This window comes from Amblyomma mixtum, chromosome 2 (genome assembly GCF_055824585.1).
Source record: "Amblyomma mixtum isolate Tamu chromosome 2, ASM5582458v1, whole genome shotgun sequence".
NCBI lineage: Eukaryota > Metazoa > Arthropoda > Arachnida > Ixodida > Ixodidae > Amblyomma > Amblyomma mixtum.
The window spans coordinates 22,132,018-22,150,719 of NC_143013.1; the positions used below are offsets into that span (position 1 = coordinate 22,132,018).

Sequence of the window (18,702 nt, forward strand, 5' to 3'; positions counted from 1 at the left end):
AAAATCTATTTCCTTTTCAGCCGTCTCTCCGGCCCTGTTCGTCTCGTCGGTGTCTACCATGCAGTTTTGCCCCGCACGTTGCGGAAGTGCTGGAGGCTGCGCTTGGAGGTGTGAAGCTGCAGGTTTGGGCACCCCCCCCCCCATCTATACATCCGTTATATTCGAAGTTAGCACGCTAATTTCGTTACAACCGAGGTGGCATACTAATACCCTTGTTACACGGGCAGAGTTAACCGCGGTTAGCGTAACCGCGGTTACCGAACTTAACTGTGGTTATCTCAAACCGCTGTTCGCCGCTGTCACACGGCTCAGCGGTGCGTTATATCCGAGGTAGTATATACTAAGTTCGTTCGATCATAGCCCGGTGACCATGCATAGAGGTCACGTCACGTGATTTTTTTTTGTATTTCGCGGACTTCCTTTGGAGCTCGAAAAAACGATACACATGAGGCTTTCTTTATCGCAAATAAATAGAATGGGGGTTTTTGAAGGTGCTCTCCAACTTTGCTATCCCATTTGCTGTCGAAAGTGAATATTTACGCGTTCAGAAAAATGATCTTAATTGCTAATTAATTAATTGCAAAACAAAAAATTGCCTATGATGCGCAAGCCGGTTGGTAGGTGTGCGCAAGTGGTTTCCCTGGCCCAACTGAAATATTTTATCTTTTAACCCTTGGCTAAAGTTAGCCTGGGCACCCTGTATATGAAAGAGAACATATGCACATTCAACCAATTACTCCGCAAGTGTGAAGCACAGCTCTTTCACCTATCCAAATACAGCAGAAAATTCAAACTCGGATAACGCGTGCTTTCGGTTAATTAAAATTTTGATCGGCTGGCTATACATCCAATTATTTTAAGGCCACTTAATTCGCACCGCGCTCTAGCTTAATTCACTCTTTTTGTCTTACTCCAACGCCTCTCGCGCGCGGAAGAGCGGTGCCCGAGGTGAATTCGTTGTTTCGTTGAAAAATCACGTTTCCAAGACAACGCAACTTCATAAAATACGCTTTGTGTGTGTGTGTGTGTGTGTGTGTGTGTGCGCGCGTGCGTGCGTGCAAATCGTGATTTTAGTCCAGCATTCCACCTTAAACGATCGCAGGCGCCCCTTTGCCGCATAGTTTCGTTTTCTGGACTTGGCTATCAGCCGGTGGCGATAGCGATTGGCCGAGCATCAGTGATACAAATAGCTGCGCGCCGATTTAGACGCCGAGTGGCGTGTCGATATTCTTCCCTAGGCGTCTCGCCGTTGCAGCGCCAATGTGTGTTCCCGTCGCTTTCGTCCTCGTGGTCCTAGATCTGCTTTGAAAATGCGCGCTCATCCAATTGGCTCATCGCGAGCTGCCTCGTTGGGTGATGAGGCGTTCTTTCATGGACGCTTCACGTACCGCTCCGCGTCGCACTTGTGAAGGAGGCTGCGGAATTAAGGCCTATTTTAGAGCAGTTCTGTTGTTATTTCCGACAGGACGCATACAGCACGACCGAAATGAGAAAAACTGTCATCGCATATTTTCGCAAGTTAAATTTGCTGCAATGAAAAAGGGTTTTCGGACAGGTTTTTCAACCCGATTATTCGACCTTCAGATAATTCGGACCTTTTAGCTGTTCCAGTCCTTTGAGGTCCCAAATAAATCGGTTAATTTTATCCTCTTGGGAAACCATTACTGTAGTCTAAAGTTCGACGAAAACCCGTGTGGCGCGGAAACCAAGACTAGCTAACACTCGCTAAAAGGAAGAAAAAGGGGCTAAATTTAAATGACGCTTCTGGATCTGTACGGGTTCCTTGTTCATATAGGAAACGAAAAATCCGGTCAGCCGTACTTATACGCGCGATGATCGCCGTAAAGGGGCCACGCGTCCGACTAAGCGCGTGCAGGGTGGTTAATTGGACGTGGAATAACTCTAGGAGTTGGCGCGCTGATATACTTTCTTGGTGGCAATGATTGTGGCCGAGACCCACGCGATATTTGGGTTCGGCGTTTTTGTTATCTGCCAGTGAGATCGACTAATCAGCGCACCCCTGAGGAACGCCGTTTTGATGCTCCTTTAGCCGCTTCCTGTAGTTCCCAGATTCGCCGATGTATGGCTGCGTCGAAATTTTGACAGCGCGCGCGCATGCGTGCGTGCGTGACATGGAATTCAATGTCACCCCAGGGTATCGCGTTCCAACTTAATTGTCTTTGACGCACTTAAGTTGCTGCCCGAATTCACTATAGCGGTGACGTGGTATACCTGAACTGTGTAGTCGTTGAAAATTCCTGCCAGCGTTTCGCTTTCACAAACTGCGATGCGTACGAAATGGCGCCCCACTTCCGCTCGTATATCGTTCGATGCTGTGGGACGGTTCGAAGAACGGCGATGCTCATTGCACGTTGAGGATTTGGCTGGGATAGGCATTTCTTGCGAACTCTTTTATTCTATTTCCTTCCATCGTTCGCGTCTATGGGGATGAGCACAGGCGATGCGCGCGTGTGAAAAGCGCTGAAGCCACAGGGCGTTTGTGCCCAACCGGATGCGCAGAGGCGAAGTCCAGTTACTGACCGCAGTCAGCGCTTTTCACACGCGCGCATCGACTGTGCTCATCCCCACAGTCTTCATTGCCACTGAGAAAGCATTATCATCCCTCGTACTCGAGTCATTCTACACCCAGTCAATCCCGCAAGTCTTTTATTATACGTGGGCCATTGCCTGAAGCATGCATACTCACTACAGCGATCACCGCACGTATAAATACGGCCAATCCGTTTGGGTACCGAAACATCATATGTATTCTTAGCCCATTTTTCTTCCTTTGGCGAACGTTAGTTTTTTTTTTCAGCCAGTGAATTAAACTTTTCCTCAACCACACAAGCAGTTGGAGACTGCTGGTTGATTAAACATACCAGTGCCTTTCACCTGTATCTTTAGCTACATTTGCATGAAAAAATAGTTTCAAAATATTATTTGTACGCATAGATATCCACAGAGCAAATCACATTTAGCCCTAGATCACAAACAGGAGTATCTCTGATAATTCAAACCTCTAATAACTGAAGCAAAAATCTCTCGTCCCTTGAATTAAAGAGCGTCTAGCGTAGTTTTTCTCCGCATGCACAGTACCTACAAGGCATTTTCAAATTTAATGCAGACATGGCGGATTTCACTGTTTTGTGCGAACAGACTGCTCCCTTGCATCCTGCTTCAGTCTGTACATTTTCAGCTGTTGTACACGCGTGGCGCAAACCGTGCACCCAAGGAAACGTGCCACCATTTAGTATCCAACCACATCACGGTGACTGACACATGCTATTGCATCAATGGAGTTTGGCACAATGGAGGAGGAAGAGGACGATGCGGTTCATTTCTGCACCTGGGTCACGTGCAGGCTTGACAAGTCTATGCCAGCCCACAAATGCTACCAAAGTTGACTGACTGTCACTGCAGCGTCATGTCATGTTTTATATGAAAATTTTCCTTTTTATTGGGTCATTTCTCAATGCATGATTTTTCTTAATTTTCTCAGAGAATCCATGTACACAGATCAGTGGTAAACGGTGACATTTAAGGACTTTAAGGAACAAATGTGCGCAAGCTGTGTGGTCAATGTCTTCAGAACACGCTAGACATCACTTCAAACTTGTGCAGTACTGAAAATCACAACTTCTGGCACCAATGCACCAAAACACATAATAAAACATAACTTGTCAAATAAAAAAATCACAATATCATCACATTACACATGGTCATATAAACAGAATGGTATTGAATCAGCATATACATATACATAAAACAAATAAACAGCACTGAACATGTATATCTATCTCCAGGTTCAAAAAGCCTAATAAAATAATGCCGCAATGCAGAATGCATTATTTACATCAGCCACACAACATTTATCAGTGAGCCAGGAGCCAGTCCATATAGGGCTATTTGTGGAACATGTAATTCTGGAGCATTCCCGAATAAGCAATATCCTCTCTTAAAAATGAGCAGGTATTTAAGCCCAAGCAAATTCTTCCCATTCTTTGTTTTTCATTTCCACATTAAAAAAACATATAACAAAAGCTGTTTCTTCGTATCACTGTAATTTCCACAAGCTGTTTATGTGAGGGTGGGGAACAAAAATCAAAAGGTTTCACTAAGGAAGCATCCCTCTAAGCTCATAAAATAATGAATAAATAGCCTTAAATACTGGCGAATGCTTGTTTACATTTAACTTATGGAGAACACAATGTCTCCTAGAACCCAAAAGAGTACTTAAAAAAAAAAAAAACCAGCTCACTACATAGTGCGGAGGAGTTACTATAAGAAAAAAAGACAAAAAGACCTGCTTGAGAACAAACCTCCACTGTACTCAACTACTGCGAACGCTAGGAACACCTGTGTGGCTGTTTCGCAGCAGGAATTCACTTCACCGAAGATGTGCTAATGGCAACAGATAGCCCACAAAGTATTGTTATCAGGTCAAGTGCTTGCAGCAAACTTCTTTTTTGATAAAAAGGCTGCTCACATCAACAGGTCACACCACTTCGCTGCCATTTTTTTGAGGGAGGACTGTATTGAAAAGAAAAAACTTTACAACGAAGATTGCATAGGTGTCAGATCTTTCATGAACATGTCTGATGCAGTGATGGTTCCATCTTCGATATATGCCCGCCTGTAGTCTTCCATGTCTTCCAAGTAGTACCTGAAAAAGCACCAAGAAGCACTGTCAGTCAAGCAGTAATAACGAATTTCACAATAAAGAGGGCAGCAGACATTCAGAAGCTTGTAAATGAGGACAAAGTTTGAAACCAGTCATGCAGTTTTTAATATTTACAGCTAAATGATGTAAAGCAGTATTGTCTGAAATGGCTCTGTGGTAAAACTGCTTATAAAAAATATACACTCAGCATCGTATTCCCACAGCCAATGCATCAAAAAAGATTGCAACACTCAGGAAAATGTACAAAGCATTAATTCATCAGTAACATCGAAGCGTATACAGTAAGGGATGACACTGCAAGATGCATTCTGCTGCATCCCAGCTCTTCATATCACATGCCTCGATATTTGGCCTACTTGCATGTTTGCACACGTGCAGTTGGTCACTAAACATATCATACAACCACAGTTTGTCAAAATTTTAAATGTAGTAGCTGGCAAATTGTGTTGTCCGGGAGCATATTAACTGGGAGAAAAAGTGAAACTCTATGGGATATCTTTAATGCCTGCGATTTTGAGTATGAACCAGGAAAGTATCAAGGAGATTTTACTAAATATAGGCCCCCTACAGAACCAAACGTTCCACGTCCATCTTCACTCTTCCCGATCATGCACCTCCAAAAAATCCAAGCGTTGCAGAACTGCCAACAGTTCCACGCCAGCTCACACTCAACTGCTGTCAGAAGCCCATTCTCTACTGTTCTCATGCTTTGCGAGCTTTATTTTTTGTCAGTATGCACATTTTTGCCACTTCAGGTTTCCAGAACATGTCATTTTATGACAAGATTCCTCCTGTTTTCAAAAAGACAGCATTTGTGACTTCTGTCATATACAGCAAGTGGTGCCGCTGATCCACACAGCGAGTGTTTGGGTGACATTTTGTAGAGATAAGTCTTCGTTCAGCTTGTGTACTACTATAAGAGGCTGTCTCAATCACTATAACTGTAACTGTTAAGAATAAAGCGAGTTCCATGCCAAAAGTGAGAGGATTGAGCAAGAAACTGCTCTATTCACTATGCCAGGAATGGCTCCTACATGCAACAAGGGCAGCTTTCCCTCATAACTTGGATGCTTTGGGGAGCAACATAGCTGGCCACATTGCCACTCTGCAGATGCAGCCACTCTACTCTACCTGTAGTTGACCATGATGGAGCACGATGACGACAGACCGCGAGGTGAAACATCGCCCAGCCAGTTTAGCCGCCAGATCACAGCGCCATTTTTCAGGTGGAAGTTTGCTGGAAAAAAATGGCAAGGCGATGCTAGTATTTATCCACGCGTGGCCCTAACCTTGTGCAAACATAAAATGCTAAACAGCAAGGGAGCTAATTATTCGAATGAACAGTATATGCAATAACTGTAGCAATAGTTACTGTGCAGCAACTGTATCTCACAACAGTCCCTAACCTCCTCCCCGGTTTTTTCAAACCTTGTGTGAAACTTGCAAGGATGAATTTACTAAAAAAGTGTTTTGTTACTTAGCCCATATCTGGAGTAAAATCAGTGCACAAAAATATTCCCAGTCCAAACAATAACGGTCAACTTGAGGGCAGCTAGTTTCCTTACACCGAGTGCAACTCACCAACATTGTTGAGAGCATATCCGCGATGCTTCTCATGGTACAGGTAGAATGCGCACAGGCGCATCAGTGGCTCCTGGAGCTGGCTGACCAGTTCGGGTATGTGGAACCAGCCGTTGTTGCGCAGGAGCATCAACAATGCATCCAGCGGCTGCTTGTTTTCGCTGTACGGCTGCACGATGGCCTCCAACTGGTGACGGTTAGAAAGCTTGCTCGCCTCAGGGTGGCCTGCGGAGATAGCACAGCTGCAGTCTTTCACTTCATGTAGAAGTGACAGCCATACTACTACTACGGGCAGAGAATTTCACTACTTTGTCCGAGCACCATCTGAGCAGCATCACGTGTTAAGGGGCCTGACATCAACTATCCGGATACCCTTTCTATTTCTGCTTTGACAATAGCCTAACAGCTAAGCAGTCAAGGTTCCGAATCTTAGGCTGAGCCAAAACAGAAGAAATAACCAATTCCAACCCTTATCCACAGTCGTCAGCTTTTGTTTTAAAAGCCGAGGAAACAAAGTACCCATAACGTCACATGACTGCACCACCACAGCTGAAAATCCAGTAAACTGAAATAATTTTGGCGCAATATTTTTTCTTGCATACATTACAGTGCTTACATTTTAGTCTGTTTACGACAAACACTACACGCATGCACAACATGTAAGCCAGTGCAAAGCCACACTGTTTCGCAGGCTTCTATGCGCCAACCCATGTGCTGTGTGATGACAATGCATGCTAAAGAACCCCACGTGGTCGAAAATACTCCACTATGACCCTCTACTACAGTGCTTCTTTTCCTCTCTGCTTTGCTTCTTTTCATTCTTTCCTTCATGCCATCCTCATGGCACAGTGCAGGTGTTCACCAAGAGTGAGAAAATTACTACTGTAGTACTTTTCCTTTCCTCACGAAACATTGCATTTTGTTGACGTACCATTATTCAAAATGTGTGTTAGCAGCATGAGGTGTCGAAACCATTCATACTATGTCTTTGGCAGGAGCCGGAACTGATATGTCACATAAAGAGTCAATACATACAATAAAACCTCAATACGTAATTCGAACTGAGTTAATTTGATATCCTGGATAATTTGAACAATTTCTGTGTTCCTGTAATCTTCATTGCAGATTTGACCTCTAATTCGAAGAGGCGGTCTGTACAAGCTTGGTAAATTCGGAGCTCCTGGGTGCTATGCGGGAATTTCCAATCCCGATTTCGACGAACACCGGTGAAGCGGCAACCCGTCGGAGCCATGAGGCGGTGCCACAGAGCAATGCCGATGCTTCACAGGCAAAGGGTCCCAGACCAAATACTCCTAGCACAAGATCCAGTCTATGGTATGGCTTGTGGACTGCCGAAACACGTGCCTGAGTTTGTCCTGCGACGCGACCCTTCTTTCTCTGTGTCCGTGACGGGTTGACTGCGTCCAATGCCAGCTTGCGCAGTTTCTTTGAGTGGTGTGTCGGGGTTAGAGAACTACGTTACTGGCATCTCTGACTACTTAGTACAGTCGCGTACATGTCAACCCTTCTTTGGATACTGGGGGGTCGGCCTGAAGTAGTTTTGGACGAGAGGCGGGTAGTATGCGCCCCGTACAGGCGTCTGTTTGCAGCACGATGCATAGAGGCATCATAAAACGTCATTAGTGTGCAAATCGGTTCCGCTAAAGAAAGTTCGAGTGCCAGCCGTTTACCTGATATGATCAAGCTAGTAGTTGCTTCCTCGGACGAGCGATCAGTAGCGCAAGAGAGAACTTCCAATAATCTCAGAGGCATGCTTGGCGCTGGCATCCGAAACTACAGGACTGTTTGCAGTTCCGTTTGTCACTTTAGTCAGTTGGTCTGCATGTGAATATAGAAGACAGGATGGAGCGTTGTTTTTTCACTGCTGATCTCCACTGGCTTCAGAATGCTGTCCTTGTAATTGCACTGTTAGGCGTTTATTGCTTCGAGTTGCACGTGTGTTGTGATTCCATCCGGCGGGACAAAACACAGAGCAACAGCGGGTCGATGCAGGAGGGAGGGAGGGATTGGAGGGGTGGGGGGGAGCACGGGTGCATGCATCAACTTGTATTTGGAATTAACTTCTTTTTTTGGCTAGCACGGGCTGCGAGATGAAAAGGTAGACATTTACGCAGCAGCATATGGTAATCACAAAGTTTGTCCAATACAGGTAGTGCATTCCCGCAATGAAATGTTTTGCCTGAATCTCATTTCTTTGCTGTGCTTGGTTAGTTCGAATATTTCTCGCAGTACCAGTGACTTCGAATTTATGAGGTTTTACTGTATATGGCATATGAGTCCCTAGGGCACCTTAGCTGAAATTAATTGTGAAGACTCCTTCGGACTCTTGGTAACTGATAGCAAGTAATTGCATTCACTTGTCCTCTAGAAGTCTGCTGCTACCCCTCTTTTGTGAAACACTGTCCTCCTGCGAAAAGAGAAAATCTTGCACACTAGTATATCTGTAAGACATATGCTGGGCTTTGGCAAATATTCCACTACCAAGATAGTCTCATCTGAGGTCAGATGAAAGCGTCTTAATTGAATAGACTTTGCAAAATGGTGTAAGGCAGATATATGAGTGGTGTACCCACTTAGTTTGCAGTTAGTATTCATCTGAAAAAACAAAAAAAACAACAAAAAAACACTGAATATTCCTTGAATGCATTGTAATTAGAGCAGTTTTTGTAGTGACTGCAGCCCAGCTAAGACAAATTTTGGACAACAAACAAGATTCATAAGCCCTGTGCAGTTTCTTCTTCTTTTTTTTCACCATAAGATTCAGGCACGGAGCTTTGCAGTAAAATAAAGAGAACATAATCTCAGCAGTACATAACAGAAAAGGAGGAAACCAAATCAAACAAAAAACCAGATGGGTGGTAGGACACAGCATCACAGATGTATAGCATGGACACCTACTTTCATGCAGTAACAAAGGTGCAAAGGCAAGGAACGCAAATTTCTTGATGAGTTAGTTATCTGTGCTGGTGTGTGCATAATTACAGTCAAGCAGAGCAAGTACCTTTGAGGATTTTGAGAATTTCCGACATGATCCACTCCTTAAAACCCGGGATTGGTGACAGTGATGAGAATTCATTCACATGTGGGAACTCAGCCTTGACCTTCTTCACCACTCCCTGGATGAGATACTTTCCAAGTTCAATTCCCTGGAGACCTATGCAAAGGGGCAGCAGAGCAAGCACGGTGATCTTTAGGGTCGATCTGCTGAATACAGTGGCATGTATGATATCACTATCCTCAAGAAGAAGACAATTCATGAATAGCACAGCCAGCATGCTTAAGGGGGGATGAGGGGATCGAAGGCAACTTATCTGTTTTCCGACTTAGAGTGATGAAATTTTGCAGACTGGCTTAAAACAGCATAAAAAAATCAGATATAAAGTTTCATAATGACAGCTTTAGTAGTTTCCCTTTTATCATTGTTTACATATTGTCCCCATGTTGCTTGCTTGTGGAAAGCCTAGCATGACAAAAAAACAAGCTACAGGTCTGTAAATGCTTTTAGTACTTACTAAGAAGTGTGGTGTAAATCAAGACTCTCTTTTAATTTTTTTTAATTTCTCTGCTGTTTTTTATAAAGGACACAATATGCACCTTCTTTTATGTTTAGAATGTATCATGCTCTAATTATCATGTAATGAAAACATGCGAGCCTAAATGATAAATCTGAGACTGTCTTGACGCAGACCACGTTTCAGTGATCACAACAAAACAAACGGGGTAAAAATCCATGCACACATTGCAATGCTATGCTTTCCACGAACAAGGTATTAAGCTCAAAACAAGCCTGAAAGTTTTAAGCTAGCATGCACTGTCTATGTGTAGATGCCAACAAATATATTTATTTGAAGCGCTTAAAGTTTATTTTTGGGTGAAATATTTCAGTACAACAAAGAAACAGTGTTGGAGATGCCAAAAAGTGTACTTTTCAAAAATCAACTTTTTTCATGGTTTTTGCGATCTGATCCCCACATCCCCCCTTAAAGAGCAGAGCTTACAATTAGCTTTGACATCAAGACAGTGAGCTTCTAACTGCTCAGAGCAAGCTTCAACAACACAGCTGTCTAATAAAGTTACTGTATGTATAGTCGCACAATGAATGCAGCTTCGAAAAAGACTTTTTGAGACAGAATTTCTCTTTTTTTTGGCACAGCACTGCCAGTGGTGTAGTGCATCAGTACACAGGTAAGACATGCTAACTAGTAGGCTGGTTAACTGATATTGAGTAGTTAACTTTTTAACTATTACTATTCGTCTCCTTAATTGTGAGAGGCATGTAGCCCACCATAAGCAATATCCATATCAGTTTTTAGAATTTTGTAAATGCAGTTACCCTAGGCGCTGTGGAGTAACAAATTTTGGCTATTTTGACAAATTACGTGCACTAGAGGGGTTACTTTGCCTGCAAGCTTCTTAAAAGCACATTTATTTTTCTGCAACGCAAGCAAAATTTGTTGGCCCACAGCGCTGATGGTAACTATGTTTTCAAAATTCCAGAAACTGATATGAATTTTGCTTACAGCTTAGTTAGAAGAGCGCTAAAAGATTATTTCTAAAAATTGCAGAACATCTTAGGCGAAACACATGGTATATGAGAATGCAAGAACATAGACCAATCCTGTTCAGTAAGGTAGTAAAAAACAAAAAATAGTAGGTGGAAAAAAAAAATGAAACAACAGAAGAATGCTTAATTTGTGACCCAACGCTATAAGCCGCAAAAAAATTCAGAGTTTACACTTTTAAAATATAACGCTATTTGCTTTTTTCGGCAGCACACTGGCATGCATTCGCATGGCCCTGTCAAAGAATGCCGTGGCCTCGTATATTACCTTTCTGGGTCGATGAGATTGAGTAGAAGATAGCAGATTTGATGATTCGTTCATCCTCCCAATCCAGAGGCAGCTCCGGTTCCTTTGGGTGTTGCCGGTGGCCAACAATTCTCTGTTTTCAGGGAAAGAATGGCTACTGTAAAAACGCTGGTAAACACTGCTCTTCAGGCAACCTCGGCAGTGAGGTGTGCTGCCACAACACGAAACATGTGCAGTCTTGTTATACCACTGCATCCTTTATATGCTGCTTTTGCTTAGGTTTTTAATGCACATTCTGTACAGGAAATTGGAACTGAAAATTGGTTTCTGCGGAAAGGAAATTGTGCAGCAACTGTCTCACATCTCCCTGGACACCTGAACTGCGCCATAAAGGAAGGGAGGAAGGTGGGATTGAAAGAAGAAAGAGAGAAAGAGGTGCGGAGTAGAGGGCTCCAGAATAAATTCGACCATCTGGGGATCTTTAACGTGCACTGACATTGCACAGCACACGGGTGCCTTTAGCGTTTCGCCTTCATTGTAACATGGCTGCCGCAGGCAGGTTTGAATCTGGGTACTCCGGCTCAGTAGCCATGCGCCCTAACCACTGAGCCACTACGGCGGGTTTGTACCGGATGTCTCCCCTGACGACTTTATAACCATGCAGCCTCCACTTGCATTAATGGGACAGTTAGGTGAACTCAATCTAGATATTTACAGTAAAAACTGATTCTTTCTGCCGATGTTGACATTTGTTTGCCAGTAAAAGACGCATGTATCGGTGAGAAAATTGCATTTTAAAATCTTGCCACCAGATCTTTTCAAACTCAAGTCATCCTAACAGAAAAAGACGGTCTGCCACCAGTTCGGAGTGAACGGTGGCTGTCGATGGATGCACTTTACTTGCGAGATCGGCTGGGGACGGCAACACCTGTATTTCGTTTTTGGTCTTTTTCTAACTTATAAAAACACCAGTTTTTAGTGAGAGTGGCCTCTTTGTGATTAGAATGTGGTTCTTTATCAATACTGGCCCATTTCTATTTGTCCCCAGCATCCTTTTAATACGTCAGTAAACTGAATAAACAGAAACCGTTTTTGCGTTTTGAAACTTAGCAGTACAACAAATCATTTGCTGCTTATAGTCACAGTCTCTTGTTTCAGGTTGCTCAAGTGTATATGTGAGCAAATCAAAACAAAAAAAAAACCTATCTGGAATATTAGCTTCTTTATGTCCTTGTTCCATCTGTTTTTGAGGTGCCCTGGCTTCTGGTAGCATCAAAATGCAGCATAACCTCATTATAACAGAGCCAATGAGATTGAAATAATAATATGCTTCATTATATCAGTCTCTCATATGTCACAGTACGTCATTATCTGGTGCATTTATTGCCCAAAGGACTGTTCCTAAGCATGAACATATACTAACTGCTAAAGGATCAGAGATCTACAAATCCCTGTAGCTAAATTTAGACATGATGGGCAGCAAAGTGCTGCGGTGTCATTGTATGTATATGCATTTCCTAACTCAGATATCATCAAAAATGCCTCTCATCTGCTACAAGAACGAGTTGACAGGCTAGTTGGTTTTGCATGGTGAATACACAGTGCAAGGCACAAGACAATGGACAAACACTGTGTGTTTCTTTCACTGCTTCTGTCTCTTGTTTGGTGCCTTGCGCTGTATATTCACCATCTCATTTGCTGACCTCACCGGCAAATAGTTAACCTCCCCAGTCTCTTCAGCATTTCAATTCACTACTGAAATGCAAGGTGACCACATTCCAAGAGCACACAGACTTAAGAGCCTGTAGCATTGAAATCATCAAGGCTGAGTTTAGGCGACAAAAGAACACTTGCTTGCATGCTCCCTTTCACAACGCGATAGTATATATTAGCTAATTCATAGTCACCCATATCATCAGAAGTACAATAGAAGTGTTGAAACAAATACTGTTTGCATGGTAGGTAAGACTAAGACTGTTAATGAGAAAAGACTTTGTAGCTGTATGCCAATATTCAAGGTGTATTGATTATACCCATTTCTTTGTGAAAAATCTTATTATAAACCAGAGATTTTCTTAGCACTGCAAACTAATACTACCTAAATCTTTAAACCACCAAAGCTTGCCTGTCATCAAGGTCACAGGATTGAACCCTAGCTATTGTTGCCTATTTAAATGGTAAAGAGCCAAAACATTTGTGTGCTATGCAATTTAAGGGCTGTTTAAGGAACATGGTTGGTAAAAATGAATTTAGAGCCCTCCTCTGTCATCCCTGAAAGCCCATGAGCAGATCCAGGACATTAAGCACCACAATCCATAACCAGTTCTTTAAATACCACATGCAGTTAAGGGTCTTATGCAATGATGTAAGCCTGTTCAGAGACGCAGTGGCAGGTTTACAAAGAGGCCAGCTCGGAAATAAAAGTGTCCACCTGCAGCCCGTGCAGAAAGCAGTTTTCTGGCAAAGCAGTGTTCCCACACACCTGAATTGAGGATGAGATGGCGCTGGTCAGAGCAGTGTGCAGCACTACGATGGGCTCGCCAGGCATGCAGCTGTGCGTGAAGACGTAGCAGCGGCGGTAGGGGCCGACACGTCGCTTCAGATCGGTCCAGTTGCGTACCGGGTGAACAGCCTCGTACTCAGAGACCTGCACATTGCCAGACAGCGTCAGAAAGAAAGGGATGACCGCTGTTTTTTAGCTGACGAGTCCCAGTTCCCTGCTCTCCTAGGCTGCTGAGATGCGTGGTTTCCTTGAGCATCGTTTGCTAACAAACGAATTTTGTGATGAATCTCAGGAAACTGAAGGAAACCATAACTCATACCCAGAAAACTTTAAGCTTTTCTTAAAAGAAAGAAACAAAAGAAGGGTCATGCAGAGGTGCTGCATCACAAGCCTAATTGAGCCACAGAAGGTGAGATTTCTGATACGGTCAGCTTTCTATTTTACAGAATGGGCCTTTTTCTGTGCTCTTTGAGTGTTTTCTTGCATAGATTTAGCCCCAAAACCCAATTTTGTAGTAATTGGCCTGGTTTCTCTCTGCATATAATCTCTGAAAATAAGACTCGCTTTTACATCCCCGAATTTTAGAAAAAATAAAACCTAAGAACAGAAGAGCCCAAATATATAGCCCAAAGTTAAACCTGACACTATGACAGAAGGCTAGCTATAAGACTGAAAAAAAAAAATGACGACTCGTCACCCAGTATTACAGTGAGGCAGGCCTCTTACAACGTGACTTATGAGACAAAAGCTTGTTGCACTTCAAAAATAGCAAACCTCAGAAACTTGAAATTCTCACCCTCTTATATCAAGGCCTAAAATGATACGCTTTGTGACTTTAGAAAAATATTAAAGGAACAAAGGCTTTGTTTATACCTTCACCACTACCTAATTCTGCTCTGTACACAATGTCTGTGTAGCGATGCATTAACTCCCGAGTGCTCGTTACCTTTTGCAGCATTTCACAGGAGGACTGCCAAGTGATGCGCTCCAGTTTGATGAAGCCCACTGTGAACCACAGTGCCAACAGGTCTTTGAGAATGACATTCATGTGCCGAACATCATAGAAAAATGGGTTCTCTGGCTGCAGTGACAAAATCAACTCCTGTAAAAAATCAGATAACAGAGCAATCAATACGGTGCGAACATTCATTCATAAAAGTGCAAAATAAAAAACAAAACTGAAATAGGATGGCACTGTTTAAGTTACAAGTGCCATCCGATAGTTTCTGCCCATTGGGCCTTCAGTTCTAATCTGCTCTGAACATGAAATCGAATATTCACATCAACTGTGATGCAATGTGATGCATAAGGGCCTACACTAAGTGCATCAGAGCCCTTGAACACCTAACTGTAGATACTGGAAATTCTGCAGAGAAAGAGAAAACCGCGACTATGCACACATGGCAACAGGTGCCGGCTTGATAGCAAATGACAGTACTTACAAGCAAATCACCTCTCATGTCAACAAGAAACTTGACACCCCCTTCACTCCTCCCGAGTATATGAAAAAATGAGACATATTTTGGCATGAGCAGGGCACCCAGGCGCTCTTCATCCCTGAACCTGAATGCTGGCTCTTTCTGTGGAAAAAAAACAAACAAACAAGCACATCAGTTGTCCTACACTGTACTCTGATAAAATTCCATAATCTTATACTAACTACTGAGGCTTCTTAGTCATAATATATAGGCAGTAAAAGAAAAAACTCTTAGGTGATCCTCAGTGGATCATTTGAATGCGTTAGCAGCCAAACATATATACAAGGCTCACAAACTTCAGTAAGTAATACCTGAGGCAGTACACTAAGGTGTGTTATATCCGAGGTCCAGACACGGAGGTTTGTTATATCTGAGGTGGCACACTAAGGTTCGTTATATCCGATGTAACACACTAAGTTCACACAGGCAGTAAGACTAAGTTCTGTCGTAGCCAACTGGGCAGGTGGCAACCTGTAACTGGCTATTCAATCAATCAGCCTTTTATTTTCTCTATATTAGAGAAGGAGACAGGACTAAAAGCTCGAAAGCTTGACAGAGGTCCTGCCCCCTTTTTTCACGCTGGCATTGCAACAGACAAGCGGCAATAAATTCTGCGCTATACATTATAGCACAAAAAGAAAATAACACACCTTGAAAAAAAAAGCAAAAAGTACCAACATAAAAATACATGCAGCGTCATGACACAAACTTGTTCAGAAAAAATTTCTTAATAACGGTATTTGAATGCTGGAAAGGGTCAAACATTTCTTTGTTTAAGTTATTTAATAGCACTGGCAGCGTATACGAGATAGATTGTTGAGAGCTTGCACCCCCTATTTCCACTTGCACTGGCCATTCTAATGCGTACGCATCAAAAATAGAAATGTAAACAAATGAAAGTCACCTGACTGTCTTCTAAGTAGCTCCTTACAGAACTTTCAAACAGTTCTCTGTTGATGTAGAACTCCTTTGCGAGAAACTGCAAAAATTCAGCCTTCTGTGTTTTGGTGCCTTGTTTGTAGGTGCAGCAAAAGGTCTTTAGCTTGTTCTGTTCATGCAGAAAAAAAAAAGAAGAAAGAGAATTGTAACCACAACATCAAGAGACCAAAACTAGTTCCAAAACAAAATTAGAAAGGAAACAAGATATGCACAGGAAATGGAATGAGGTGATGCAACAAATCAGTTTTAGCAGTGTCAGTTGTACATTCTGCTTTTACAATGATCACCTTCCTGTTGTGTATTTGAATTGTATTTAACCATCGCTTTTTTGTTCTAGTGCTGTGTGGACGTCTCATGGGAGCAGGTGTGTCGAGGGCGAACATGTGTAGATGGGTGGTGGGCGGGGCATACTGGAAGGTGGACGTGTGTAGATGGATGGTGGGTGAAGCTACATTTGGTGGAGGTAGGTTAGTTGGTGGAGAGTGACTGCTTCTGGACAATGAAGGTGGGTGAAGGCCTTACTGAGGGCAGAGGTGGATGGTTGTTGAAGGTTCTGACGGGTGAATGTCGGCTGTTTGGTGGTGGGTGGAAAGCAAAGGTGGGCGGGTGGTCGGCAGAGACCTTCTGGAGGGTAGCGGCATCACAACACCAAACAGACATGAGCAAGTGATGGTAGTAATGCGAGCACATAAAAAAAAAAATCATTAGCCATGAATAGAACGTAGCTTTTTTTCAACTTTTCTCAAACTAAAGTGGCATTAAGCACTAAATCTAAATTACAGCTTCTGAAGTAAAGTGTCTAGCATCTCTGCATGCACCATATGTTGTCAATTCATTGGAACGTGACCCTTAGAAAAAAAATTCAAAAGTTACTTCTTATCAACCATTGTTATTATTATTTTTTACCCGAACTCTCCCACTCATTCCCCACAATGATCCAAGGCCCTATTTTTGATGCTGAAGCATCTAGCGCTTAGAGGTGGTCAAATGAATCTTGGGACCGCGCAAAAAGACAAGGGACTAGTTTAACAAGAAATGCAGCAAATTGGAATAGACCATCAGGTTTTCTATTTACTGCATTTCTTATTGGGCATTCCTATTAGCTGTCAATAAGCAAAGAAGTTTAGTTTCCATTTGGGGTGACAAGAAAACACTGCTGAAAGATGAAACTTTGGTAAAAAGGACCTCGATCATTAATAAACATGCACCTGCAGTATTCGAGGCTCAAAACAATTGAGTTAAAATTTTCTTCTCTGTGACTCATAAACAAGTAAATCCATTTATACCTTTGTACTTGATATGATTAATAGCCATTAATACGACACTGTAGTCAGTCAATAGTATCCTGCCTTTCATTCTGCAGTGTTATGAATGCCCCAAGAGGAGAAACTGTATAATGAGTTCAAGAGGTGGGAACTGTCGCACAGCACACAATTAACAACAGCATTTAAAAGTACCATTTCCTTTTGACATTCCACTCGTTGTGTTCACCAATATAAACACCACAGTTTAAACGCATGCATCGTGCGCGTGTGAGGTGTGCTGCAGATAGAGGCGGTAAAGTGTGATGGCTATGAGAAAAGCTTGCCTATTGCTTAAACGAAAGGTTTGTGCACTGCCAGCTAAACGTATCGTGGGACGGAGGCTTAAGCCAAGAAAAAGATGTTACCTCTCCCTGCGTTGTTTCCTGTTGTTCGACGATAGCGCCGGCAAGTACTTTCAAATCCGGCAGCGGGGCGGTAGCCATCCTCCTTCGCGATAAGTAGGCAAACGTGTTCTTCCTCAAAAACGAGGCAAACTGCAAGGCAACCAAACGCGCAGAATAAGCACCTACAAGCAACCAAGGCCAAGCGCCAAGAAAGAGTAAAACAGAGGGTCCAAACACCAACAAATAAGACAAGTTTCAACAAATCACGAAGACCGCAGATCGCCCAGCGTTCGGAGGGCGATTGTAAAATCACCGTAGCTTACAGGCAACTGCAAGATGTTTCCAGCCAAGCTACGTTTTGCCGTTATGCTTACAACATATGCCGTGTCGATGCAAAACTATGGCTTCAATGTGTACGCAAACAACAAAACATGTTGTTTTGTACGTCCTTAAATTACATCCAGATCGCACCTATTATCACAACAGAAACAGTGAAGGGCAAAACAAAATGATTCAAGAGAGCAAGGGAAATGTCAACCATTATATCACAGCTCGTCGGTCCCAGTCGCCACAAGTGATCGCTGACAGTGGCATTACGACGACGGCGGACGACGTCAATTGTTGATCGCACGCGGCGACTCTCTAAATCAGCTATGCAGGGCACGCTATTGCCGCCGTTAGTACACAAGAAATGACCTTCATTTCAGCCAATAAAAAAGTAAACTGCCAACAAGGAATGAACAGCTATGTGGCACGCAAGCAACACCGTCCAGAACCACCACACACCGAAACAAAACCGAGACGCCAGACGCCTCACTACTTTTGGATTGGAACGGATTACTTCCAATACTGAACGCAAACGCGAAAATTCTTAACAACAACCACTACAAAACTTGATTTAAATGTCATAATTATTATTTTATTATTTTTAACAATGACAAAAACAAATCCGAATCAAAAAGTTCGAAACCCAAACTAACATGAGCAACGGGCCTCGAAACGCTGAAAACGAAACTTAATAATAGATGATGCGAGCAAAA

General features: G+C 42.9%; 1 protein-coding gene across 3 annotated transcripts; it reads right to left on the reverse strand.

Moving 5' to 3' along the window:
- Positions 1-4,512: 4,512 nt before the first annotated feature.
- Positions 4,513-18,469, reverse strand: LOC149358662 (malonyl-CoA decarboxylase, mitochondrial-like). 3 transcript variants are annotated; one of them, XM_089570818.1, is made up of 12 exons: positions 18,201-18,469; positions 17,684-17,812; positions 16,537-16,635; positions 15,980-16,123; positions 15,040-15,177; positions 14,544-14,699; positions 13,577-13,741; positions 11,116-11,227; positions 9,288-9,440; positions 6,266-6,490; positions 5,816-5,921; positions 4,513-4,666 (listed from the first exon to the last, which is right to left on the reverse strand). In XM_089570818.1, exons 1-12 carry the CDS (start codon positions 18,201-18,203, stop codon positions 4,555-4,557), a joined length of 1,542 nt encoding a protein of 513 aa, XP_089426944.1. In that variant the 5' UTR covers positions 18,204-18,469; the 3' UTR covers positions 4,513-4,554. The 3 variants fall into 3 exon arrangements, with proteins under 3 accessions (XP_089426944.1, XP_089426943.1, XP_089426945.1); XM_089570817.1 differs by having other exon boundaries at positions 16,537-16,638; XM_089570819.1 differs by lacking the exon at positions 16,537-16,635.
- Between the last annotated feature and the right edge of the window lie 233 nt (positions 18,470-18,702).

What these genes read in the sequence shown, in the direction of transcription:
- LOC149358662 (XM_089570817.1), bottom strand. An exon ending in ACATGAGAGGTGATTTGCTT is followed by an intron (nt 14,700 to 15,039) that starts GTAAGTACTGTC and finishes GATTTTTTACAG; the next exon opens with GAGTTGATTTTGTCACTGCA. An exon ending in TCCATCATGGTCAACTACAG is followed by an intron (nt 4,667 to 5,815) that starts GTAGAGTAGAGT and finishes GTGCTTTTTCAG; the next exon opens with GTACTACTTGGAAGACATGG.